This window comes from Plectropomus leopardus, chromosome 1, assembly GCF_026936395.1.
Source record: "Plectropomus leopardus strain MGB_pleo_1.0 chromosome 1, ASM2693639v1, whole genome shotgun sequence".
Taxonomy (NCBI): domain Eukaryota; kingdom Metazoa; phylum Chordata; class Actinopteri; order Perciformes; family Serranidae; genus Plectropomus; species Plectropomus leopardus.
The window spans coordinates 22870940-22898379 of NC_142176.1; the positions used below are offsets into that span (position 1 = coordinate 22870940).

The window sequence follows — 27440 nt, forward strand, 5'->3', positions numbered from 1 at the left end:
GGGTCCTCTGGTAGATTTTTTAAAATATCAAACACTTAATTTCCTGCATTTTGGTGATTTTTTTTATATGGACCATTTTGTGCCTTTTCTGTTTCAATTTAAGATGTATGTTTTTGTAATTTTGTCAAAAATAAAGTATTACTTTCTGCTACTTTACTTTTTATCGGTGAGGCAAATGCACATGTACTAAATACTGAGGGGGACATGTCCCTTGCCTCCCCCCAAAGTCTACACCTATGTTTGTGGAGTCTTTGTTAACTTTAGTCAAGTTTCAGTCTCAACTTTTGTGCCAGTGTGGACAATAAATCCTTGAAGTGCTCACAAAAAATGGAAATTTAAGCATCTACAGTTGCATAACTGATAAGGATTGTGTGATACCACAAAAAGTCCAGAGTAGCTCCTACATGGACCATGTGGTGAGATTGTTTTGCAAGAAAAATATGTTCTTTAGACCACTATCCTGCAATAAATGCGTTGGACTATGGTCACTTAGTGGTTTTGTAAACCCTTGAAAGTCGGTCTAATGTCATTTCAAACTTAAAGAGCGTTATTATTGGCTTCAGATGAGATTATACCTGTGATTAACACCCTGATTCCACCTTTAATAATTCACAATACCGTGTTTTAGCGCGTGTAAAACTATATAAAACGGTGGAAAACGCAGTGTAGATTGAGTGTACCGGGAGTGTGAGGTGGGTGGGGTGGATGTGTTTCTCCTCCTTAACACGCATGGCTGAGGTCGTTTATGTAAATGCGTGAATTTAATTTTCAAAAGGACGGCCCTTTTCTTTGCCCAATGAAAATGAACCGCGGCTGACACCTGGCTATAAACCCAGGAAGAAACCCAAAGTCCTAATCAGAGATCCGTTTGAAAAAACCCCGAGAGGCGCAGCAGGCAGACGAGTGGAGAGAGACGGCCGCGATGACTTCCAGTAAGATCGAGATCCCCGGAGAGGTGAAGAGCGACCCCGCTGCTCTCATGGCATCCCTCCAGCTGATGCCCTCACCGGTGCCCAACCCGGAGATCAAGTACACCAAGGTCTGTTTCTCTGCACACTCCGCCGCCGAGACACTCGCTTTGCGCCAACTCAGCTTCTAGTGCTCGTAGATCATGTTTGTGCCGTTGCACAAAACTTTTTCACAACTTTTCCTGTGTGTCAGCAAGCTGAAGCTTCAGTGTCAGACCGCGTCGCTCCGTCAGGGCTGGAGCTGATAAACTTCTCCGCACTAAACTTTCTAACTTTAAGTTAAGACCTGATAAACTGATAACTGAACGCTTTAAAGTGCCGATCAGTGTCCTCTGCGTCCACGTGCTCAGTGTAGCTCTGAATTTAATTATCAGTAACCCCTGGACAAGACAATTTAAAATCAAGGAGTAGGTAGAACGACATTTGATATACAATACGGATTTTTTTTCTTTTTTTTATTAAAAAAAAAAAAGTGGTTTTACATTTAAAATTCCAGTCATTGCATAGACGAAGTCTTGCATAGACCTGGGATTATATATAGAGATTTTTTTAAAAAAAACAAACAAACTGATAATGAAGTTTGCATATAATATTAAATTGCTACAAAAAAATCTTAATCAGGAGGCATAATAAAGTATTGATAAGGGAATATCATAGTTTGAGCTTGTTTAGGAAATTGTCTTAAAAATTATATAACACTGAGTCAGGTAGACATTTTTTAATAACTTTTTATTTTACTGTATTTTATTTATTTCTATATTTATCCCACGCTGCACCTGACAACAGACAAACTGTATGGGATGCCAATTGATAATTTTTTTTTCAATGAAAGTCCCTTAAAAAAGATATCAAAGGGATATTTATTTTGAAAATTGAAATATTGCAAATTTGCAACAAAATCTCTCTCTTTCAGTTGTTGCATTATAATTATGATGTTTCACTTCCATGTGTTTGTGGTGTTCAGCAAGTTGTAAAGTTCTTAATTTTATGATTCTCGGTTATCCACAGTGATTTAAGGTATCAGTAGCAAAGGCTGAATTTAACAGCCCATTTCTTTCTGTCTGATTTCGAAGTCTTCCTTTTAAGTCACACTGTACACACTTTACGTCCAAAGAATAAGCAGTCATTTCAGGTATTATCTCATTATTAAGCAAGTTAATTAGTAACTAAATAGTCTGATTTAAAAGAACATTTGTGTTATCAGAGCACTTTTGGGATCATCCTGCAGTCAAAAAGTGTGTGGGTGGGAGAGAAGGGATGCAGAAACAGCTGGAGAAAGGAGCTCAAGTCAGACAAAGAACTTTATTTAAGTCATGAAAAAAATCATGTTGCAAATACGAAAATAAATATGCTTTCAGGGAGATTTTGATCAAAACATCTGGCAAGGACACTGTAAGTAAGTCTTAAAGTAGTGAAGTGTTTTGTCACCATAGTAAATAAATAGTAATTATACTTTTGCACGATTGAAGAAATCATTATATCGCATTCTCTAATTTTCTCATTTATGTTTTTCAATATTAGTGCTTTGAATGTGAGTTTTGACCCATCACAAGGCTTGAGCCAGCAACACACATGTTGAAAATGGCTTGTTTGGCAGCATGTCTGCAATGTACTGATAGTTTTTTTTTTTTTTTTTTTTTTTTACAATATATGCACACACTGAAACACTTTGAAGTAAACTGAAGTCATTAGTTAAAGATCCTCAGAGATTCTTGTGATGTTTACTGTGATTTTTTGGTTTGAGGTCTCATCGTCAGCCTCAGCAGACAGGATGTAGCCCTGTTGTTACTGAACGGCTCTTTTAGCTGCAGAACAAGTGTTTTTATGAGATTAAAGGGCACGTCTCACAGAGGTCAGATTCATGATAGCGTGGTATAAGTCAAGTCAGGGCTTAAATTGTTTTATGTCAATACATACCACTGTGTTTTAAGTGCAAAGGCCACACTGCCACTGCTGCTGCACTGTAACAAGGATGGTATATTTGTTATCGGTTCTGTTGTGTTGTAAGCTTCCCATTCCCTCACAGTGCAGAGTGTTAGTTAAAGGGTAGGACACAACGGTGTACAGGAGGAAATTTAGGGAGCGACTTGGTGAATTAACCCCCAGGAATTTGGATCATCCAGTCCCTGTTGGTTTGGTGGACATAGGGGGCAGAAGGGCCCTGATTTATGGGAACCCCTGGCGTGGGCTCTCCTCACACTCTGTTCCTGTTCTCCACCCTGCAAGGGAAACAACCAACGCTGTTCACTGGCCTGTAGGGCGTGTGGATGGAGCTGCTAGCCTCCAGACACAGATTCTTTCCTCAGATACTGATTTTGCACCAACACTGACGTTTTTTGCAATATGAAGGCAATATTAAGCTTTCTAAACATACACTATATGGACAAAAGTATTGGGCTTTTGACATCCCATTCTAAATTCATAGGCAGTAATCTGGAGTTGGTCCAACCTTTGCAGCTATAACAACTTCCAATCTTCTGGGAAGGCTTTCTACAAAAGTTTGGAGTGTGTCTGTGGAAATTTTTGTCCATTCATGCAGATTTTATACATCTGCGGCAATGGCTATCTATCTATTTATCTATCTTTATATATATATATATATATATATATATATGTATATATAGATATATACACATATACATATACATATACATACATATGTTTGTGTGTGTGTGTGTGTATATATATATATATATATATATGAAAAAGTATCTTTGTATTGCAATGCAATATTATATGTTAGCGACCCTGGAGACAGAGATATGGCAGATACAGTATCATTACTTAACAGGTTGGCTTCTATAACATGAGCATGTGATAAAAGGGTTAAATTGCAGTCAAAGTTCGCCCCTTGTCCCCTTCACCGAGTCATGATCTTCTCACCGTCAGTGACGTGTTGATTATATCAGTAAAGCTTTACTTCTTATGTGCATTTATATAATATATGTGTTCTGTTATTGATATCTACTTAAACAGAATTTGTAGTTTTAGAGTTTGTAGATCTCTCTTTTGTAGCTTTAAGCTTGAGGAGGAGCACTGTTTCTCAACTCTTCTGCCCCCTACCCCCACATTTCTATCGCTACAAGGCTCCAACAGCTGGGTTACAAGACAGAAACAGTTTAAAGGTTGATAGGACCATGAAGGAAGCCATAAATAAGAGAGCCAAGATAGCTGTTTATTGATGTTTTCCACTTGTGGCAGAGGTGGAGAGGAGAGACTCTCTTTTATTAATAATTAAAACAAACAGAGAAACTTTTTCAGCCCTTTTTTTCTGTGGGTGATTCTTCTGGCCTTTGTGGTTTTTCACACCGTTCAGTGATAATGAGTTGTTAATCCAGACACTTAGTGGGACACATTTTACAAGAATGGAAAAAACTGCTGCTTTTACTTTAAAGGGGTGGAATGTAAAGTGTGTGTGTGAATGTGTGTGTGTGTGTGTGTGTGTGTGTGTGTGTGTGTGTGTGTAGTGAAAAGACAGCACATTATTTTATCCTCCAAAAAAGTTCATGTCAAGCTTGAACAAATGGTTGCAGTTTAGCTAACTGATAAAACAATCTGCGTTTTTTAAAATGGTTTCCAGTTTGGTTCTATTATTGCCTAATTTGGTAGAAAATAGAGCAACAAATATAAAGAACTAATGAAGACCAGATTTAGGGATCCAATTCAGTTGTCTTGTTCATTTTCTGAGTTACAGATCTCTTAAACTAATCAACAGTTGTAAATTTTCTTTGTTGCTTTGCTCATGGTGGCATTAGTGCTCTTTCACCATAGGAACCTTTGCAGAACCTGCCCGCTGAAGACCCGAGTATTTGTAAAGCAGTCTATGCAGAGACGTCCACTCGGTTCGGATGAATAAGAGGCTCCATCAATCTGTCACTGATTGAGATAGCACAGATGGAGGCTTGGGGCTCCCCGATGCTAGGTGCTGTCCAGTGGGGTGTAAATTATGGCCCTGTCTCACTGTGTGGGTTAGTGGCCCTGCCTCGCCAGAGCCTGACCTGCAGTTCTGGAGTTTTTCACTTCAAAACCACCATCTTACTGCGATCGAGATCAAACAGAGCCAAAGTTAGGGGATACTGTGCAACTAAATGATTTATCACAACAAGCACAGCGAGAACTCTCCCCCCTCCTCCTCTGGCCTTTGCTTACACAATCTCCCTGTTCGCACACACATGGCCACATACTCACTAAAACACATCTCTTTGATTGTGACAGGGTAAGTGTGCACCGCCATTAATATGTCCATTGGTGTGAAATGCCTACTTGTGCAGCGAGTGTAAATTATCATCTTAGCAGACACGTCAACATCACGTCCCCTGTCTCTTAATCACTGTTTAAGGAAGAGCAGTGACAGCGAGGTTACCCTGTTAACTTCCCGTACCTTCAGTGTGCGGCCCTTCTGACAAGGAACGTGTAAATCCTTATGGTGTCATTATGAAAAACACTTGGCTTCATAAATCTGTTGGAGTAGGGGCTCTTTCTCGGGCGAGACACAGCAGACACAGAAGTGCTTCTCTAGATGTTTATTTGTCTGTGGAAAAGCATCAGATTTCTTTAAAAATTACTTCCCCTTTGTCCGCCAATCCCACGAGCAAAACTACTGTCCTTTAAACATTTCCTTGACCTGAGATTTAGAGAATAGTTAAGCACACAAGTAACCCATCAAACCTCAGATGTTCCAAAGAAAAAAAGACAAAAACAACGGTTTTGAGAGGAGAGGTCAATTTCATTATTGATTCATAGAAGTGTGTGCAGTTTTTGTCTTTTGGCAATTTGGTCTTTTCATCAAGATTGTGGATTAAGTTCTGGCGTATTTTGTGTAGTTAATTGTATTTAGTATAATAAATATGAAAGGTGATATCATTTTGCTTAGTAGTAAGTTTTGTGGCATTTTGGAAAATAGTTTAGGGAATCAAGGATGCCAGTTGGTTAAGTTACTGACTTAACCCTCTACTGACTTACTGTAATCATTTATTGGCAGTTTTGTGGAAGCAACTTTGAAAGCTTTGCAAGCTACCATTTTTTTTACACTGGAAAAAGTTAAACTACAACAAAACCACCCTAAAAATCTAGATGGTGAACTAAAGCTACTTAGAAAAAGTAGTTCAAAGGACAGTGTAGATCAGAATCAGAAAAGGATTTATTGCCAAGTAGATTTCCGCTTACAAGGACTTTGCTTTGGTTTTTGGTGCAAACATTAAACATACAATGAGGACTGAAAAAAATAAATAAATAAAAATAAGACAAAGAACTGCAACACTCAGGAACTTAAACATAGAATAGGAACACTTATAGAAACATTTATAATAGAAATATAGTATAGATACTTTAAATAATTCCACGGCCATGTGATATGAAATTGTAACAAAATATAATACAAAAAAAGTCACATGCCTGCTACAACTGCAACTCAATGAAGTTTATTGTTAAAATGGTCTACTTGTCCATAGGTCATGGCATACATTAACTAAAACAATAAAATGCTCCACTATTCAAGAACAAGTGCAGGACTATCAGTTTTGGTTTAGTGTTCATGGTCCATCAGTCAGTCACCTGCCTCTCAGAAACAAGAGTCCAGGTAATTTCTAAAATAGCATGCAACAACCACTCTGGATATTTGTTAATAAATAGCAATTATCAAAACAATCCTATTAATTTGGGCTAACTAGTTGTCAATTACAGTGGATAGACACGGTAAAATAAAAATATATAAATATATAATTACTTTCCTGTTATGGACCAAAACGGTTTGTTATTTCAGTAGTTAACTTCACAAAAAAATAGCCAAAAAGGAATTTAACTACTTGAATAACTAATATAAATATTATTAAACCACCAGCAAGCTTACTGTAGAAGTGGTAGTTTAATTACATGTAGTTCACTAAGTTACTGTTTATTTTGACTAGAATCTCCCCAGAAATGCTGTGAAATAGTTGTATTCAGCTGTAAAAAGCAAAAATGTGATATGCTTTTTTTTTTTAGAAGGTATAAAGAAATCAGCATCATATAATCCCTGAAAAAGGCCTCAGTCTGAGTTTTCTGGTGCCCCTGTGATGTCCACAGTCTCTCTGACTACTGGAAGACACAACAGAAAAAGTGAATAACAAGTTGTTTGTAATTATAGCCTTATGTCAAATTAGTGTTTCTCCCATAACTTCTGAGTCAGAATGAACAACTTTAACCATTTGCCCACACACACAGACGAGACGAAGACGTTTGCCAGTCAGTGACAGCGAGGTCGCCCTCGCCAAACCCAGGAGCGCAGGGTGGCATTGTCTTTGGGTGTGTGAATGAAAAACATGAAGGCTCCATGGTGTCAGACATGTGGAGAGGAGCAGGAGAAAAAACAACAGCTGGTCTCCACTTTCACATGCTCTCCACTCACTTGTAACAGTAGTAATTATAAGACTTTTGAAACCCGTCCAGAACCAGAGAGGAAATAGAGGTCCTGTGATAGGGGAGGATATGAAACTTCCTGCGCAGACAAGTGTTGCAGGTGCCCTGGTAGGGTTCGTCTGGCTGTGGAATCTTGGCGTGTTGTGTATAAACACACACACACACACATATATACAATATAAACCCTCACACTAACACACACCCCGACTCCCCCCCCCCCACACACACACCACCCCACCTCTCAGCCTCCCCTTCCCTTTGCAAAAAAAACTGAGTAGCATTACATATTCCGTCAGCCTTTAGCATCTGAGCTGTGAGAAGAAGCTAAGAGCCAAACAGATGTTTTGTTGGCTGCAGAAAGTATTTTGGCATTTCTTCCTTCCCATTACAGTTCACTCCTAAAAAAAAAAAAAGAAGAAAAAAACAAGAATTATTACAAAAAATCACGCAAAGTTTTGTTAACATGGAAAACTTTAAAAAACATTTTGGTGCAACGTAAACACATCTTAGTATTGATTTTAAACGCATAAAACTTTTCGAAAACAGATGACGATGACTGAGACACTTGCATCAAACAGCCAAATTAGCAAAAACGTGTTTGTGCACATCATGTCTCATCTTTTCATTATCCCCATGGCCAGGCTCTCTCTGGATGATGTGATTGACAGCATTTGCAGAAAAGCCTGGGAGCTGCTAAATGTTTGCAGCTGCCCTGCGGCCCATGCAGAAAGTCTTGACCTATATGCTTACTGCTTAGCTCTAATCCACATCAGGTCTCCTCGTTATGTGTCAGGCATCACAGATCACAGCTTCTCATCTGCTTTAATGCATTTGTGAATTATTGTAGCAGCACAAAATGTTTTAAATTTTATCTTTTAAAAGTTGTACTTGAAACATGTTCATTGCAAGGACAGAAAATTATTTTCTCTGAAAATGTCATGATCTCTGCAGTTTATTTGAAGTACTCATTGGCAGTGTGGATTGTTATGAACATGAAAACAACATGTGAAGCGATAGTAACGACCCGGCAGGGAATGGGAAAGAAAACATGATTTGTCATTTTAAAAAGTGCACCCTTGCACTTGCTTTTTCATTCTTGTGTTCTTTGCCCCTCGTCCAAATGATCCTAAAAGCAATTTTAAGAAACCTCGAGAGTTGATTTACAACTCTGCCCTGTCATCTTAATCAAGTCTCTCAATGGAACGAGACAAAAGTCTAACACCAGTCCGAGCCCAGAGAGAGGGCCGAGCCAAACGGCGGCTGACAGTTGTCCTTTTCTGGCCGTGATTTAGGTGGCGGCCTGCTCCACTGTTCTCGTGCTTCATCCGTTCTCCTTTAGCAGCGTCTTGTGAGAGGGGTTACGCCATGCATAAAGCTACCCATGGTCTGCATTCTTGCTCAGACTGTTGAGGCTGTCAGGGGGCTCCTCTGATTTAGGGCGCCCCACTTCAGTGGCCCCTATAAATTTAAAAACTAATTCAGTGCTCTACAGGACTTTCTGTTTTTGTAGCTGGCCCTCTGCTCCTTATCGTTACTGACAATTTTATGAAGTGCTCTTAATGAGCGTCAGATTAAAGGTGGCCTCTGATGGAAGGCGCCTGAGAAGCCACTCCGGCCCTGTCTATCTCTATGTGTGTGTGTGTGTGTGTGTGTGTGTGTGTGTGTGTGAAGGTGGATGGGGGGATGGTGTGTGTGACCAGTACAAAGGAAACGTCCAGGAGTGAGCCTGTAACGTATGGTTCTGTGGGGTGGTACACACAGATACTGAACACCTCAAATGTCTGATTGTGAGTTATTCATACGCAGCGAGCACATTATGAGCCTGTGAGCCGTGGGAATGAGGAGGAGGAGGGAGGCAGAGTGATGTGTTTGCTGCGACTCCAACAGTTTTTCAGACTCCCTGGCATTTTATACCAGCCTGAAAGTAAACACGGGTAACAGTTTACAGCCAATTAAATAGTGCTTAAAGCTCAGCGTTTATGGAGGTAAACATGTTGGAGAGTTTAGGGAGGCTCAGGCCAGTGGGATACTTGAACCCTGCTCTCAGTTATGCTGTCAGTGCATCTGAACTCCTCTAAAGTAGAAGGACGGTAAGAGCATATGTATACACAGAGGGATTTGTGCCAGCAGATGTTCTCCTTGCACTCAATCTATCAGGCAGACTGACAGCCATTAAAAACAGTGTGTGAGTAGTCACCCTAAATGGATCTAAACATGTCAGCGAGGAGGGAGCCTTTTCTTATGACTTAACTTGCATGAGCTATATTTGTAATTTTCAAATCACACCTTGCGTTTTGTTCCACTTTTCTTCAGCTTATAAATGCTTGCGTTTTTTGTGACACAGTTCCCAGCTTCGGGACTCTGTAAACATTTGTTTTTCTTTTGGTCTTCATAGATGTTGAATATGTCCTGTTTGGAATCCCAGGCGGTTGTTTAACGGAAGACTTGCTTTAACGCATCACAGAAAACCAAGCACGGCACGTGTTTTATGATCTCGTAAACGAGCAGTGATGTTGTGAAACGTGTGTCTGTGTGCTTGGGGGTAGGTTGGTGGGGGTCTGGTGTCTGATAGGGATTTATCTGCCCCCCCACTACCCCCCACCCCTTTGTCTGGATGGTGGAGCACTCCCCAGAGAGCAATGCAGGACAGGCAGGAATCTCTGTCCAGATTTCCAGAGATTCTCCCATATCCCTTACACAAGAGCCTGAAAGAGCTGGGAATGTTCTTTCACAGCCTCAACTACAAGCATGGGATGAAATGGTTACTTAACAAAACAAATATTTAAAAATTAAAAAGAAAAGGTAGCATTAACTCGCACTTAAGCTAAGTTGGTTTGCAAGTTGTGTTTTTGTAATCAAATTGAGTCACTTTGAATCAGGTTTTAATAATCAATTTTTGCATTTTGAATTCAATTCATGACTTAACACTTCATGTCCTTTATTGCATTCGCTGACTTCGTCACTAAAAATGGCATTTTTTCCCTGCAGATCTTCATCAATAATGAGTGGCACGACTCTGTCAGTGGGAAGGTCTTTCCTGCATGCAACCCGGCTACTGGAGAGCAGATCTGTGAGGTCCAGGAAGCAGACAAGGTAAATGCTGTGCAGCATGGCATCTTTCACCTGTCTTTTTCATTGAAAACAAAGTTGTCTTATAAGTATAAATACCACTCTAAATATATAAAGTCTTACATTCAAAATTTTATTCAACTAGAAGTATAATAAGTAAAAGTAAACCTACCCATAATACAGAATGGCCTCAGTCAAAATTTGTTGTCATATGTATGTTAAAATATTAGATTGTTTGATCATTTTAATTAATGCATCAACATTTGATCATTAGAATTAATACATCAACATTTCAGCAGTCTTTTAATGTGGTAAGATGGAGCAAATATCATACTGCTGAGGGATTCAGTCAATAACAACGCATCATAATCTGTAAACGGATCGTGTTTTATGTGTAAAATCTTAACCTGAAATATAATTAAATATAAAGTATAACATTTTTCTCAGAAATGTAGTAAGGTTGACATTATGTGATAAACATGTACAATTTAAACAAGAGCTTAAACTGTAAAAGTATCTGTTACATGAAAATCAAAAGTACAGGCAGGGGATTTGTAATTTAAAAAACAGCAGAATTCCTAAAGTCATGAAAAATGTGAAGGGCTGAATAGAAACCAGAGAATCTGCAACCTCTGTAACGACAATCGTGTATGATATGAATTTAATATTTTGTTTAACTGTCAGAAGAGTGTGTGCCCCATATGACTGAGGCCTCTGCAGTCCCTGTCAATCTAAAACTGTCTTGTCAATAAAGGGAAAATGCCCCCAAAAAATAATCTTAAAAAAAAAAAGATTGTTAAACTAGGTGCTTTTTCGAAGAATGTCCTGTATTTGTTTAAGTAACATTGGTTGTACTTTATCCATGCCATGTGCCATTGTTCTGTTACTTTTTTATGTAATGTTTGTGCTCCATACAATGTGATATAATCTTGATTTAAATAAATATATGAAATGAAAGGAAGCTTAAGTATATGCTGCTTGAGTAAATTTTCTTGGTCACTTTCCACCATTGAGCTGTTTGACAATGAAAATAAAGTTTTACTTTTTTTTCCCGTAAACTAGTTGCTTCCATATTGCAGAAGTTCAATGAGGTCATTCACTTATGATTTGATGAGTTTCTTGTTCTGTCCTGTTACAGATTTTCAGTGATGTTGAGTAAAAGAAGAAAAAAAAAAGAATTGCTGCATGAAAAGTACAAACATCAACATGTTTACTGGCTCAGGTTAGATCATTGGTATGTTTCTTGTCTTGCAGGCTGATGTTGATAAGGCAGTGCAGGCGGCTCGCCTCGCCTTTTCTTTGGGCTCTGTGTGGCGAAGGATGGATGCATCTGAGAGGGGTCGTCTGCTGTCCAAACTGGCTGACCTGGTGGAGAGAGACAGCGTCTATCTAGCTGTAAGTTATACTGGCATGTCTCTGAATCAATTAATGTGGCTTCCTTAAGCTTAGAAAGTTATTTTCCACACGAATATAATAACACTTGATCATTACCCTATTCATGTAAACATTTTATAACAGCATTGTATCTGCGTTGAAACTGTCGTGTAACATTTATTCTGTTGTTTATTTCACTTTATAACTTCTGCAAAGCACTTTGAGTTGCTGCTGTGTTTGAAAATACTAATAAACTTACTTTGACTTAAAGAGAACATTTAACTGGAACTTAGGGGCTGTATTTGTAGTGTAGTGTTATCTTAGTGTCACATTTCACCCGCGGGACAGTGTAAAGACTGGAGCAGTATGGAATTATGTGAAGATCACAAGGTTATATCACATATTTCTCAAACGTCTCCCCCGTCTCTCTTCAGACTCTTGAGTCACTGAACAGTGGGAAGCCTTTCCTGCCCACCCTGTTTGTGGACCTCCAAGGAACCATAAAGACACTGAGATACTTTGCTGGATATGCAGACAAGATCCACGGCACTTCTATTCCAATGGGTAAGATTCCTCTTTGACCAAGACAGCAGAGTCGTAGTTTGGTAGACAAAGGGCAGAATGGTAGAACGGTAAAGGTCAAAGAAAGGAATAGAAGGATGATAGTCTGGAGACACTTTTTAAATGGACGTACTTGCTGTTTAGCTTAAATCCCTGGAATGTTATTAGTCGGGCTCGGTATCAAAGCAAAATACTGTATGCCATGTATCATCTGAATTGTGTCTTCGCCAAGTATCGAAAACTAAAGCCCCAAAATTTTGTTTCTTGGCCGGATTATGATGATCACATGTTTTTATGGCAAAGTTCTTGTACAGCAGTTTGTGTTAAGACATTAAACACTGATGCATTTCAGACACAGACTGTATACAAAAATAATGGATGTAGCCACACTGACAGCACTAATTGAAGTTTGAAGCCTCACTTTTGGCATTTTGACTATCGCCAGCATACATTTTTGGTGCCAGAAGTGGCCATGTTTGGGTGTGTAGGTGGAGCTAACCCTTATGTTAGACACTAGCTTGGTTGGCACGATGCATTTACTTAACCTCTGTCAACAAAAAACTCAACATCCACCTACTCAGAGGTTTTATTGTATCTTAATGCTGAATTGACTATTTTAGAAGACCTAAATGTTACATTTAACCCTTTGAAACCTGGATTGACATCAGTGTTCTTGTTCTGTGTTCTTTTACAAGCTATTTGTGTCTTTGAAATCTGAGCAAATGAGTTTGATTTCTTTTGTAATCATGGGGGAAAAAAGGCAATGAGCAAGAAATGCCCCACACATTGAAAGAAATTAAGAATCTTAAGAATTTAACAAGAAATTAGTAACATTTGGCAAGGAAATTACCTAACAATAAGTTTAATAACAGAGGGGTGGTTTATTAGATATCATCCCAAAAAATAGAGAAAATGTTGACAAAACCATATTTAGAATTATAATAATTTTATATTTAAATTATATATATATATATATATATATATATATATATATTTATATATATAATATATATATATATATATATATATATATATATATAAATAACTTATTTTATTATTATTCTCCTTTTGCTCAGGAGCCAAATCATTAATTGTCATGACTTGATGCAATGAAATAGTGTCAGCTATGGCTACACCTATACCTTGTAAATCTGTGGTTATGCCATCTATGCATCACCTAACCAAGCTTGTAGCTGTAGCGACTCTTTAATGTATGACACCCATCTGTCACAAAGCTGCCACACCCATGATGATGCATAATTTTAAGCCTTAATAAAATGTAAATAGTTGAATTATATAAAAAATCCACTTTCCCATATTTTGTCATGGATTGCAAAATTATCTATAGAGACCAAAACTGTAAAATTTAGCATTTTTGTATGGGTGTGTGTGGTGATTGACTCACTTCTGGAGTCAGTTTCATGTGGCCATTAGAGGAACTGCAGCTTTGGCACTTCATTTTTCAGTCCTGCGGGTTGACACTTGATTTCAAACATGCAATAACTGCTTCTTTTTGGGCATCTTGGGGGCAGTGGATATGTGCTGTAACCGCAACATTGACATATCATCACTTTTTACATTGATATGCCAGCTGTTTATTAACACAACCAGATGTTACGGAGCATTATTAGTATTTGGAGTCATGTTTCTGTCCATCTTACTAATGTTCATTCTCTTTTAGCTCTGTTTTTGGTCTCCACCAAGAGAGATATCTGTCTCTTTAGTTGCTAAATGCTAATCGCAAACTGTGTCTGTATCCTGTTTGGCATTTTTAGAGAATGAAAAAAAGGTTTGGTAGAAAAAGCAAACTCAAGCAAAGTAAAGTATCAATTTGGTAAACAATCCAAACACTAACATTTATTGTCCTGAGGTTGCTGCCACCAGTGTCGACTCTCTAAGGCATTTGAATTTAGGGGAGAGGGGAAAGTTGGCTGTCTGTTTCAACAGGAAGCACAAAAAAGGAAAATAGAATAAGAGAGAGGACATGGGAAACCTCCGTATTGTCCCTCTGAAAGCTTCTCTTGTACGCTGCTGCCAAACCAGCCGCGGTGAGCATTTTGCCAGAGCTTTGCTTTAAGCTTTATTGCTCTAGTAGACTTCCAGAGGAAATAAACAGGGGTATTCCAGCAGCCTTGGTGATCTAAGGCTGTCAGCGATTGTGTTTGTTCACCTGTCAGGATGAAATGCAGGACATCTGTCATCAACAACCTCACAGCATCTATCCGTCTTGCACAATATGCTGAGATTATTGTGTTAAATCTGTATCACAGGCAGTGTGAGATGAATGGGGAGTGACATTATGTGGAGCACCTTTGGCTACGCAGTTTGGTTTAGTTTACATTGCTTGTTCCAAATTGAAATATAAGTCATCTTGTAGGAGTCATACTTTCAAACAAACCTCGCAGATACTTGAGCTCCTCCTGAAAAATCTCCCATCCAATAGGTTTAAAGTTTCATTCTCCAAACAATAACAGTTTTGAAAGACCTAACATCAACTGTGAAATTAAGGAAAGAGGTTGACATATGAGAATCTGCACTGCAGGTTTGTCTCCATTGTCCTTCCTCCGCTGAAAATGATTATCTGGCTTGTTATCTAGCATCGGTCATTCCGGTCCAAATGCAACATGAGGCAATGTTTCATCAGCTGACGACCGTATTAACAAATTCATCCACACATTTCTCAATATCAATTGTTTTTGTGGAGAATGAACAAGCATGGCACACCCTCAGTAAGTACCTCCTTTTACTTAAGTAATGCAAGAGGAATGAGCAAACATTTCCAGCATAACACCCATCTCTATGACCTAAAACAGTTACACACATGCCTGTGCTGTAGGAGGCTCGAAACGAAATGTAATCTCTCACCAGGGTAAAGCAACTAGGAATGTTGCGTGTGGGTTCATTTACAAATTAACATGTTGAGTCAACAACACCAGGGGTATCAGGTGGTGACATATTTCATGTGTTTCAGGCTTTTTGCAAGCTTTAATCTGCTGATGCTCCAAGTAAATAACCCTGTTTTGTCTTTGTGTGTGTGTGTGTGTGTGTGTGTGTGTGTTTTTGTGTGTGTATGCGTGTGTGTGTGTGTGTGTGTGTGTGTGCTGCACGTGTGTTCCTCCACAGATGGAGAGTTTCTGACATTTACCAGATATGAGCCCATTGGAGTTTGTGGACAAATTATCCCTGTGAGTATAACCCTTCCTACAAGTGACATGTATGATGGATAAAAGCTCGGAGGGAAGAAAAAATAAAACAGATAACAATGAATTGGCTGAGCTTGAAAGAGATGTCGTTGCTTGTTAGTCTGTGCTCTTTGTTAAATTACATTCTGCATTTTCCAGTAATTCCCTGACAGTCACTGTTTATGCATCTAAGTCCTGCTGGTAAACCCCAAGAATGACGGTGCCAGTGAGTTTGACTAATAGAGAACGAGAAGTGAGAAGCAAAAGAGCAAGCTGAGGGATTTCACAGAGTGGGTTTGAGGAAAAGAGAATGGTGAGAAAGGAGAAAAAAAAGATCAAGGAGAAAGAGACACTGTTGATTGTGCAAGAGTGCAGAAAGCGTGTGGTTCTGCGTTGAGCCCCATGGGCTCCTGTGTAAAGCAGAAATAACACAGGCCTGTGTTTTGTGCAGTGATATGGGTCTATTGCACATGTGTTGCAATTTCCCGGCTTTCTCAGAATACTGTGGGAAGAGAAAATACTGTACAAGTGCCGAGAACATTTTCTCACTTGACTATGTTTAGACAGAGTGAAAATGAGAGTAAGTGACTTAAGAGCGATGAGTTATTGAGCTTGACTTGTGACCACCCAGCGTGTCAGTCAGATGCATGATGTCTTTTTCCTGTGTATGTGTGTGTGTGTGTGTGTGTGTGTGTCGCGCACAGTGGAACTTCCCTCTGATGATGACAGCATGGAAGCTGGGTCCAGCAATCGCATGTGGAAACACTGTTGTCCTCAAACCTGCTGAGCAGACGCCGCTCACCTGCCTCTACATGGCAGCTCTTGTCAAGGAGGTAAATGACAGCATCCCGTTGCCAACCGCACATGTGTTCATGAGGTAGTTTGCCAACATTTCATTTGGGCAGTCCAGCGTTAATACTCCCCAATAACTGAATCCGAATCAGTTGCGGGCTTTAGTTTGCCAAGAACACAGTGTTCACTATGAATCTGGCCAACACTTTATTTGGATAATCCAATATTAACATAACCACAAGGTGACAAAGAACAGATGTTTAACACTTGTGTCACTTGTCTATCTGGCACATCTTTTTAGAGTCTGTAATCCTAATTTCCACCCTGAGATTAACACCACACAACATGTTTGCTAGAATTAAAGGGTCAGTTTACCAAAATCACCAAAAAAAATCATATTTTATCACTCACTCTAAGTGGTATGTAGCCATGCAAATAGTTTTGATTTTCTCAGCTTGAAATTTCAATCTGTTGTAACTCCAATTCAATGAAAGACAATAGAATTTTGTTTGTGGTCCTTAAAGCATTTTTTAAAAAAATCCACTTTAAAAACTCAACAGCAAAACCTTTTTGATGAAACAATGCTGTGGGTTTTCGAGGGACTTAGATGAAATAAAGATGTCAAGTACATGTACAAACAAATCTTATTAACAGACCATGAAAGCCACAGAAACAATCATAATGTTATTACTTTTGCAAATAGTTTATGCTGCATTCACGCCATATCGTTTAAACTAAATTTACGAGCAGTTGAGTGGAAAGAAAAAGTTCATGCCAGCCTTTGAATTGTAACTCCGAATCTTTTTCTGACATCGACTCTCCCACTTGATGGAAAGAACTACAAACATGTCAACAAACTGTTGGCAGAATGGCCTCTAAGTTATCCAGTCAAAATCTGACATTAACACAAATTCAATTCATTCTGCTAATTTTATTTGGGCTACACCATGGTTGTTGATATCTATTTTTACTTGGCAACAAACTGCGCCAAGTGTGTATCACAAAAAGTAGCTGAATGTTAGCACTAAGGCTAACAACTTGGAGTAAAGCTATCCAACAGAAGTGCTTGTATAAGTCTAGTTTAGTATCAAGCTGAAGTCAACATGATTGCAGAATATAGCGACAATATACACGGTCTTCCCTTTATGAGCGTTTGAATTGTGATGTGGCATAAAAAAGTGAACGCCCTACTTGAGCCTCAGTCATGCTTTCTGCATGGACAGTTACACAGAAATGAAGTGACGCAGAATCATGAAAAGGAAAAGTTTTGGATTTCTTACATCCATTCTTACATCCAGAACGTCATCTCTACAGCATGGTTTTACATTTTCTCCACCCATCTGCGTTCATGTAGCTAGAAAATGTGGGATGTGAACAGACAGGTGAAAAGTTGCCACTTGGTACTCCCACGAAAAGATGTGTCCGATTATGACGTCATTTCGCCTATGGAGTCACTTGTAACCCTTGTATATTGGCCTGACTCAAGCATAAGTCGGCAAGTTTGACTCTTTAAAGTGAACTGAACGAAACATTTGAATCAGCAAAGTTCAAAGTTAACAGGAAGTTGAATATCAGTGCTGACACATTACGCAAGAGCACTGACAGGATAAAACATGGCAAAGCTTCATTTTCAGTGCAGCTAAAACAGTCAAGTCAATGTGAAATATGATGAGTATTTAGTAAATTCAAATCCAGACTATGGTGTATAAGTGCATTGCATTGTCAGCAAGTTGTGTACAACAGAGGTAAATACAAGTAAGAAAACAAGATCAGAAAAATGCAGCATTACGTTAATGTAGAAAAACCTAATCACGCTGTACAAATCTCAGTGTCCACATCCTCCCTGTCTGCCCCCTGCCCTCTCTGGCCTCGCCTCTTTCTGGAGACTATCTGTCTGTCGCCTTCTTCTTTTTGATGTTCTCTCCGTTCTCTGCTGGTAGGGAGGTTGGGTTGGGTCCGGATTCCCCCACACCGCCTGTGGTTTTGCTTGGCTCTGCTGTCATCTCCGCTAAAGCTTGTTTCCTCTCATATTGTTTTGACAGGCCGGGTTTCCACCGGGAGTCATCAATATTTTGCCAGGATTCGGGCCAACGGCAGGAGCTGCGATTGCTTCGCACATGGGCATAGACAAAGTGGCTTTCACAGGATCAACTGAGGTACTTTTCTCTAATAACTCAGATCAACAGCTGCCTACTGCTTGCTTTTGTCAGCGAACACAAATGACACAGTGACCAACATGTGCAGAGCATAAGAGCAGGCTGGGTAATTAGGGGACGTTGTGTGCCTGTATTGAAGTCTAAATGACAAACAAATGGGGTCTTACATAAGCTGTGTGCCCTGTCATTACAACTCATGACAGGGGGCTCCGATTTTATCTGGCACACATGCACATATTTGTGCTGTCAAGAGTATACAAACACATCTTTGTGAAAACACTGCTTCTCCTCTGTTTTCCCTCCGCTGTCTCTGCTGTATTAACGCACATCCACAGCGCCTGTCATTGAACTTACTATCAGGATAAACCCTGTAACTCTGCAGAACAGGGGAGCAGTTAATGGAAAGCTAAATCATCAAGGACATACCATGTTAGGTGTTGAGCACTCGGAGGTGTTGCTGTCAGAGCGCATTCCTCAGGCCAGAGGGAACAGCCAGAGTGACAGCGGATAATTTTACTGCAGATCATTTATAAACATCTGTTATTTCTAACTGCAAGCTAACCCCTCTGGTAAAACTATTTACAGCAATCCTAATGTGGAATTTATGTTTTGATGTGACCGGCCTGTAATTCACATGCGTCTTTTGTAAATGAGCCAGGGTTATGTAATGTTTAGATTATCCCTGTGGTTTATGACAGCCCTCTCTCATTCCCAGGGCGTCAAATACGGCAGCTCGCAGTGGCCGTCAGTGTCTGTTTCCAACACATAAGGCACCCTTCAGTGTCTGTATGAGACATACCAGGCTTTTCGCTAGGTCCAATGTAAACTCATTTGCCACAATAATAGAGTAGAAAGAGTCAGAAAGTCCAAACAGGGCGGGAGCAAGGGTTAATGTGGTGATGGATGGGTCAAAAAACATAGGAATTTCACCTGATAGACCGCTATTTGTGTCCCTTGCAAAGCATAGATTTTTTGTAGTTTAGTAGTAGTTAGTTTTAGTAATTAAGGTCATTTGACATATGTGTCATGTGACATAGTCATCCACTTTCCTAAGTTATGTAACAAAGATACTCAAACAACATATCTTTTTACAGTGGTTTGTATGATATCTAACCAATTAGTGGCAAGGTTGGCTAGGCTTCATATATATATGTTTGTGTGTGTGTGTGTATGTGTGTGTTTATCTTGTGTATAAATGGCTCTAACATTGCATCTTTAAGATTTTCCAGCACAGTATAACCTAAAACATACATTTTCCTATTCCAATCTCTCACACACACAGACACACCCAATCAGTGTGTGCACGCGAGCTTGCATAAATGCACCTTCTAACACAAACATCTTCTTTGTTTTATCATCTCGTCTTGATTGAACATTTCCTTTGTGAGTGGCCCAGTTTTTTTTTACTAGTTTTCCTGTTGTTTCATGTGATCTGGAGTCAATTACTGAGAGAATGAGCCAGTGCTGTAAGAGACTGCTGATGCCCAGACAGTGAGTCACCGCGCTGTAGTAGCAGCAGTGGAGGGGGGATACTAGCCACCACAGCATCTTCTCACAGGGTAGAAGTTGATGGTGTAGCTACAGGTGGATTTTAGGACCACAACTCATCCTTGTACTGACTCATGTGGCCGTGACTCCACATGGAGGAGTCTCGCAGCCCAGCATGTTTCCTTTACCCCTGGATAAACACACGCTAACCTCCCGTTAGTCAGCCGTTTTGTGCTTCTCATCAAAGACAGACAAAACACATCAGAAACATTAGATCCAAGCCAGGTATTGTGTTCTTATACAGCTTCAGTACCAGCCACAGCACAGCAGTTGATTTTGTTCTTTTCTGTTATATTTTAGTCTCTTAAGCAGCTCAAGAGTCTTTTCCATGTTGGAGGTGGGGTTTTTTACAGATGAACACTGAGACAGTATTTTTCCTTTTTATTTTGTCAGTTCTCTCGGAAAATAAAACAGGCTGTATGAGTAACAGGAAGATGAATACTTGTTTGGGGTGTAGGGTTGTTAGGAAAGTGTGTGGGGTTTCTCAGGATTATTATCTTTTGACTTGATACAGTATTTCATGACTTTAAAAAAATACTAGTTAAAGCAGCTTAGTTGTTCTACAGTTGAGACTCAGCAGAGACTTGTGGGAACATTTTTGACAACAGAAATTATTTCAAATGACAGCAAATCAGTCAAAATTTACAAATCACATGATTATGAAAAAAATATGAAAAACCCAATATACGTGAAGGTGGACTTAAAATGACCACATCATTATATAAGATGAGAAGATACCACTTTTCTGGCGTCGAGTCTTATCAGTCTTCTTGCTTAAAGGTCCAGTGTGTAGGATTAACAGGCAACTATTGTCAGAAATGTCTAAAATATTCATAACTATGTTTTCAAAGGTTTATAATCACCTGAAAAGAAGGACCATGTTTTTTGTTGTTGTTGTTTTTTTGTCTTAGGATGAGCCCTTAATATCTACACAAGAAGCAGGTCCTCTCTCACAAAGTGTGCCTTGTTTCTACAGTAGCCCAGAATGAACAAACCAAAGACTGGCAGCTGACAGAGCCTTTTGATTTTCTCATCAGCCACAGTAATTCTCCTATAGACATTAGACCTTTTACATGTTTTGGCCTACACTACACAAATTCTGGGAGCCTATTTCACCCCAGTTGAGCTAAAGAAACAGTTGGATGTGCGTAACACTTTGCCAAAACAAGGCCAGGGCGAGCAGTTTTTCAGGTAAGCGACACATTAGTTAGCCTGTCGCTGACACATGTATCAGGTTAGAACATTGTTATTTAAAAAAAAAGAAACTATCTGACGTTGGCTTGTTTCTTTGTTTGCATCCAGTCCAGTTAGGAAGAGGTGCATTGAGAATAAAAAAGTGTACATTTCTGTTCTTAAAGTACATTATTATGATAGCAATGTCATAATAGTGTAACATAAATGAAAGCATATGTGATTGATGACACAATATAAACACATTTTGAGAGTCAGCTAAATTACCATACCATAAGAGAATGAATGAAAGAATGAAACTCAATGGCAGTCAGCAACAGCAGAAAAAATACTTTTAAAAAATCTAAAACTTCATCGCATATGTTTTAAAATGGTCAGCAAAAATGTTAAAGGTACATGATTAACAGTTAAGGAGTTAAAACTTGCAAAAACACTGGTGTGGTCCCTTGAGATGAGCAACTCATGACTCCCTTTAGTGACCTTATCTTATTATTTATTAGTCTTCATTTTGTTTACATCATGTTGAGGAGTGATAGGATTGATAGGAAGATAAAGAAAAACCGCAGAAAATCCCTTGTTGTCTTCTATATTTCATACCAACCTCAGAGAGCTACGTCACCACCCACACACCTTGTGGTTGCTCCTTGCTGGCCTTCATTAGAAATCAGATGATGTTCCCGGCTGAAACATCATTTTATTTTCCCACTGCCGTCTCCAAAGTCCTGTAATCGATATTCATTCTGTCTGTTTGCAGAACTCATGTTTCAGTTGGCCTACCGGTGCATTCCCTGTTTGGAGCTAACCAGCCTCTTTAAGCTATTTAATGGCTCCAGCTGATTTACTGATCTGGCCGAGGGCCTGCATTTCTGTGAGTAAACCCCAGATCTGTTTCCTTCACTAGGTCGGCAAGCTGATCCAAGAAGCAGCTGGGAAGAGTAACCTGAAGAGAGTGACGCTGGAGCTGGGAGGAAAGAACCCCAACATCATCTTTGCAGATGCTGATTGTAAGTTTTTAAGTTTTATTTTGTGCTCCATTTCCCCGTCAACCTCACCAGGCGGTCTGTCACTATCCCTGTTTTGTTAAGTCATGTGTCCCACTCTCAGGACCTCCAGTCTGTGGAAAAACACATCTGAACAAAGATTCTTAAAATGCTCAGAAGCTTTGAGTGCTATGAAAACCTGTGGATGGATGGGTTTCATATAAATTCTAAGTGGCTCACCAAACTGGGGGTGCCGAGGCTTTCAAATGCTTTCAGCAGCCGTGAGAGGGGCTCCCTAAGGCCTGTAAATCAGGAGAATGGACCCTGACTCAGTCGGGTGCTTCAGCCGAGACCCATAAATCATGGGGGTCCGTTAACTCTCCGTGAGCAACAGCAGGGTCCTGTCTCTCAGGTGTCAGGTATCAGATTTGCACAGGATAGCTCCAGTAAATATTGGGACAAATTTTGTAACAAAATACTACACACTTTTTTTTTTTTTCTTTTTTTTTTTTTTACAAAGTGAAGTCTTTGTATGTAGATTTGATGATTAAATTCAGACTTATTTCACTTTCAACAATATTTAATAATTAGTAACATGATTTAATGAACAAACAGTTTTATCAAGTTATTGATTAACTAAATTCCACTTGCCCCCTCAGTGGACCTGGCTGTAGAGCAGGCCCATCAGGGCGTGTTTTTCAATGCAGGCCAGTGCTGCACGGCGGGCTCGCGCATCTTTGTGGAGGAGCCCATATATGATGAGTTTGTTCGGAGGAGTGTGGAAAGAGCCAAGAGGAGGATAGTCGGCAGCCCCTTTGATCCCACCACTGAGCAGGGTCCACAGGTGAGGTCAACAGATCTATCTCCCCTTTTCTCTCACTTTCAAAATCTTTGTGTCTTTATCTCTTTTTATTTGTCAAGACCTCTCATGCAATGTCTGTCCTCCACCTCCACAGATCAGTCGGGAGCAGCAGAATCGTGTGTTGGAGTATATCCAGAGCGGCATCAGTGAAGGAGCCAAGATGGAGTGTGGAGGCAAAGCTCTGGGCTTGAAAGGGTTCTTCATTGAGCCCACTGTTTTCTCCAATGTGAAGGATGACATGCGCATCGCCAGAGAGGAGGTACAAAGATAAAGAACAGGGATTTTCATCAATCCAGCACAACCAATGCATGTACAACTGTGTAATACCAGGTGTTGGGGAGTAACTAATTACACGTAAAAGTGTTACTGAATTAAATTTCACAAGAAATGTAATCCATTACAGTTACTTGGAAAAATATTTAAATTACAGTAACGCATAAGAATGGTACAAAGGGGTTACATCTGAATGTCTTTCTTTTGTTAAAAAGTTCTTGTGGGCATTTGCATCTTTTCGCCGTGCAGGAATGCCTCCTTTTTGCATATTTCCGAACAGTGTGGATCAACAAAGCAATTGGAGCAAATCTGATTTATGTTTCTGCTGTTCAACTTTTTTTCCCAGCTCAAAATATGTGAAAGAAAAGTAATCAAAAAATAATCAAATGTAATGTGGCATTACTTTGATGAAGCAATTAGAACAGTTTCATTACTTATTCCAATTTAATATTGAACTAGTAATCAGTAACATAAAACATTTCAGAAGTTACCTTACCAATGTTGGTAATACCACAGTGTTAAAACAATAAACACAGTAATGGTTTAATATAATATATACAATTAAAGTAAATAAATAAGAACATTTTGAAAATCTAACTGGCTCATATATTCTCAACTGTGTACAGATTTTTGGCCCGGTCCAGCAGATCATGAAGTTTAAAACTATCGAGGAAGTGATAGAAAGAGCCAACAACACAGATTACGGTTTGGCTGCGGCTGTTTTCACCAACGACATCAACAAAGCCATGACCGTATCCACAGCCATGCAGGCTGGCACTGTCTGGTAAGCTTCATCTGCTGTGTTTCTTTAGCTGCAATCAGTAATATTTTTCATGTGGGAAGTATCAACCATCCCAGACTCTGGCATCCAGAATCTGTAAGCTGGCGATGTGCCGCTTCACTATCATTACACAGGCCGCAAAGAAATGTTTTCCTTCTTCTTTTTTCACTTCTCTCCGTCAGCTCAGACATTTGAGATATAAAAATACCAAAAGCAATGTGCCAGTGCAAGACAACAACGCAAAATGTAAATTGTAAATGTAAACTGACACCCCAGTTTTATAATTTGTATAAATGAAATGGTGGTAAAATGTTACTTCTTGAGTTCACCTAAACTTGTTTTGTTTCTTTTGTAATTACCTGCAGATGGCTTCGAGTAGGGGTAGAATTATAGCGAACGTACAGCGTCTGCCAAGAATTTTTCACCACTTGTCATACAATCCTCTGCTCGCTGAGGAAACATTTCTCTACCTTGTCCTTCATTCTTGATGCCGCCCAATCACCATCCCACTTCTCTTCCTCTATTGAGGATTTTGTTTGGTACTTTTAGGAAGGACCAAACCTCTTACGCTTCCTTGACAAATTATTCCTTTTCCAAACATTATTCCCTCACAACCACACTGTCTGCTTTTTATAATGTAAATACATTTGGCATTGACTGCAGAACAAACAAAGAATTTGTCTCTTGATCTTACTGACATGACTCTTTCATTGTCTGTTGATGGCAAACTCAGCAGTCATAACCACCCATAACAAAGCAACATGTTACTTTTACACTTTAGTTTTTGTACTACACTCTACATACACTCTCCTCCATCAGCTCTTCTCCATACATTGACTTTAAACAGCTTCATGTACTACTCTGTGTTAAGGGCTCCTAGCAAACACTGAGATGTTGAATGACCATTGTTTAATCGCCAAATCAAGAATCCAGTTGTGGCTCAAAAATAGTTTCACAAAGAAAGTTGTGCAGATGTTTGCAACATAACCTGACTCAAACCCCATTCTCCTGAGTAAACAGTCCTGGTTTTTATCTACCCATCCACCACAGTACAGAGGTGGACTTAAGTACTTTTTATAGTACGTCACTGACTTGTCCTCAAAAAGCTCTGAAGGCCAGTTGTCCCATGTGCAATTAAAGCCAACCTGGATAAAGACATTTGGCTCTTACAAACATCACAGACTTGAAACGATGAGGGGAATGGAGTTTACATGTAGATACATAAATGGCATAAATATCTTTTTATATTTAAAAATAGGCATTAAGTGATATTAGACTTTGGATGTGGAGTGGATGTTACAATGTGGTCGTCTGATTACAACTATTTCACAACCAAACAAATACATTGTCAATGAAATGTATTAGATTGTATAAGATTCATTAATTTGCTTTTTTCATAGCAATACATGTGTGATCAATATTTCCTAGATGTTATGAATGAGCCATTACTGTAAGTGGAAACGTCACCATCTGACCGTCTGCCTTATTACCACATTGCATTTTTGGCCAGGGACCAAACGTAACCATCCGACCAAATCCCTCTCCTCCTCAAATCTTTTTAGTCAGAGTTTCTCAGACTGAAAATTCTTTGTCTTCAAGCTGCGCCTTTCCTCAACTCCCACAAAGTTTTCCCACATCTACTCTACCTCATCTTCAGTCTTTTGACCATCCATTCAGTTTTTGCTTCCCAGGCTGCTGCAGCTAGAAAATTCATAAATGTGCAACCTGACAGCTGTGTTTACTAAACTATAATGGAATTATGTTGTTAAATCCAGTTTAAGAATAGCAATGATGTCTATGACAGTAAATCAGACTTACTGACTACAGCTTTAATACTTTGGGACAAAATTATGCACCATTTTACAATAGCAAACCACAGGAGTCAAAAGCACAAGAGTGATCAATGTTTTGTATATTTCTCAGGATAAACTGCTTCAACGCTCTGAGCACACAGTGTCCATTTGGAGGATATAAAATGTCTGGGAATGGACGTGAATTGTGAGTATGACTTGACTGCATGCCCACTGAGTATACACAAATTAACCACATTATTACTAATACTGACTTTGTGTTTTGAAAACCCACTTTCCAAAATTGCTTAACATCCTATAAATCTTAATCTAAGAGGATATTGCAATTTTTCTGCCTCCAGCAGTGTAAACACTATATTTCCCTGATAGTTTAAACAAAACAAGCAGCATTATAACTATTTCCTGTTTTCTGTTTTCAGGGGAGATTGCGGTTTGAAGGAGTACTCAGAAGTGAAGACCATCACGATGAAGATGGTAGCCAAGAACTCTTAAGGCAGCCACACTTTTTTTGGGAGGAGGTAACGTCTTCCTCATCACTGACCCACCTACTGTCGGTCCGTCCACGGTGGCAAACCACATTAACCATAAAAACTAGTTATCTCCACGGTAACTACAGGCTGTGACCACTTGCTGCCCTCCCAGTTCCCCCATCAACTTCACATTGTTGCCACGGACTGTCAGCCAATCCCCGCCCAGCTATGTCCACCCGGCTTGAGTTTGTGGACTGTCCATAGTCTAACTGACAACCACTGAACTGCCCCCATAATGTATACCTCCTCCACTAACTACACTAAAGCACTCACAGAGACGATGGGGGGACGCTGCTCTGACTGCAAACCCCAATATCAACCCCGTCCCAGCCGCTACACCCTGATCCTCGACCCCGCCAGATGCTGGATGCTCAGAGACTCAGTCGTCGCTCTTGCAGTCAACCCTTTACTAGCAACTTGTTATGTGTTGGGAGGCAGTTTTTCTTTGTACTGTGCGGTATGATTGTCAAAACCTCATGTGTCATTGTCTTGGTAGAATTTAAGCAAGCATGTCAACTCATTCAAGACCACTGATGTTGTCAGCCTCAGATACGAATGGATGAAATGTTAATTCAGAATTTAAATGGATTTCTAATTGTCTTTGTTTATATTTTAGCCTGTATGACTTTAACACTGTATGTCAACCTTTGACTGATGTAAACGTGAAGATTTTAACCTCTTAAGAAGCATTTTACTCTCACCTGCTAAAAGAGGAGTAGATGTATTTTAAACATTATGTAACTGATTTCCATTGTTGTCCATCTATGTCTATGTTTATACAATCATATGCTATAAAATTATAAAATGACCATAGTTTTTTTTTTCTTCAGTAAAAACTTTTTTTCTGAAATGTTCTCTACGTTATTTCGACTCAGTGTCCACAGTCATGTCCCAGCTTCATCTGCTGCCCAAGAGGTCACACAATTAACACATTTTTATTCAGCACTGAGATCCTATTGTTCACAT

At 39.4% G+C, this 27440-nt stretch overlaps 1 protein-coding gene across 1 annotated transcript; it reads left to right on the forward strand.

The window, feature by feature from the left end:
* The first annotated feature begins 788 nt into the window (after positions 1-788).
* Positions 789-27328, forward strand: aldh1a2 (aldehyde dehydrogenase 1 family, member A2). Its single transcript, XM_042492940.2, has 13 exons — positions 789-1039; positions 10353-10457; positions 11688-11828; positions 12242-12371; positions 15492-15553; positions 16255-16383; positions 18385-18498; positions 22139-22241; positions 22877-23061; positions 23174-23338; positions 23979-24136; positions 26057-26131; positions 26364-27328. Exons 1-13 carry the CDS (start codon positions 923-925, stop codon positions 26434-26436), a joined length of 1557 nt encoding a protein of 518 aa, XP_042348874.1. The 5' UTR covers positions 789-922; the 3' UTR covers positions 26437-27328.
* Positions 27329-27440: the final 112 nt, after the last annotated feature.

Coding starts and splice junctions, on each gene's coding strand:
- aldh1a2 (XM_042492940.2), top strand. CDS start 923: ATGACTTCCAGTAAGATCGAGATCCCCGGAGAGGTGAAGAGCGACCCC. Junction 1,040..10,352: donor CGGAGATCAAGTACACCAAG/GTCTGTTTCTCT, acceptor TTTTCCCTGCAG/ATCTTCATCAATAATGAGTG. Junction 15,554..16,254: donor TTTGTGGACAAATTATCCCT/GTGAGTATAACC, acceptor TGTCGCGCACAG/TGGAACTTCCCTCTGATGAT.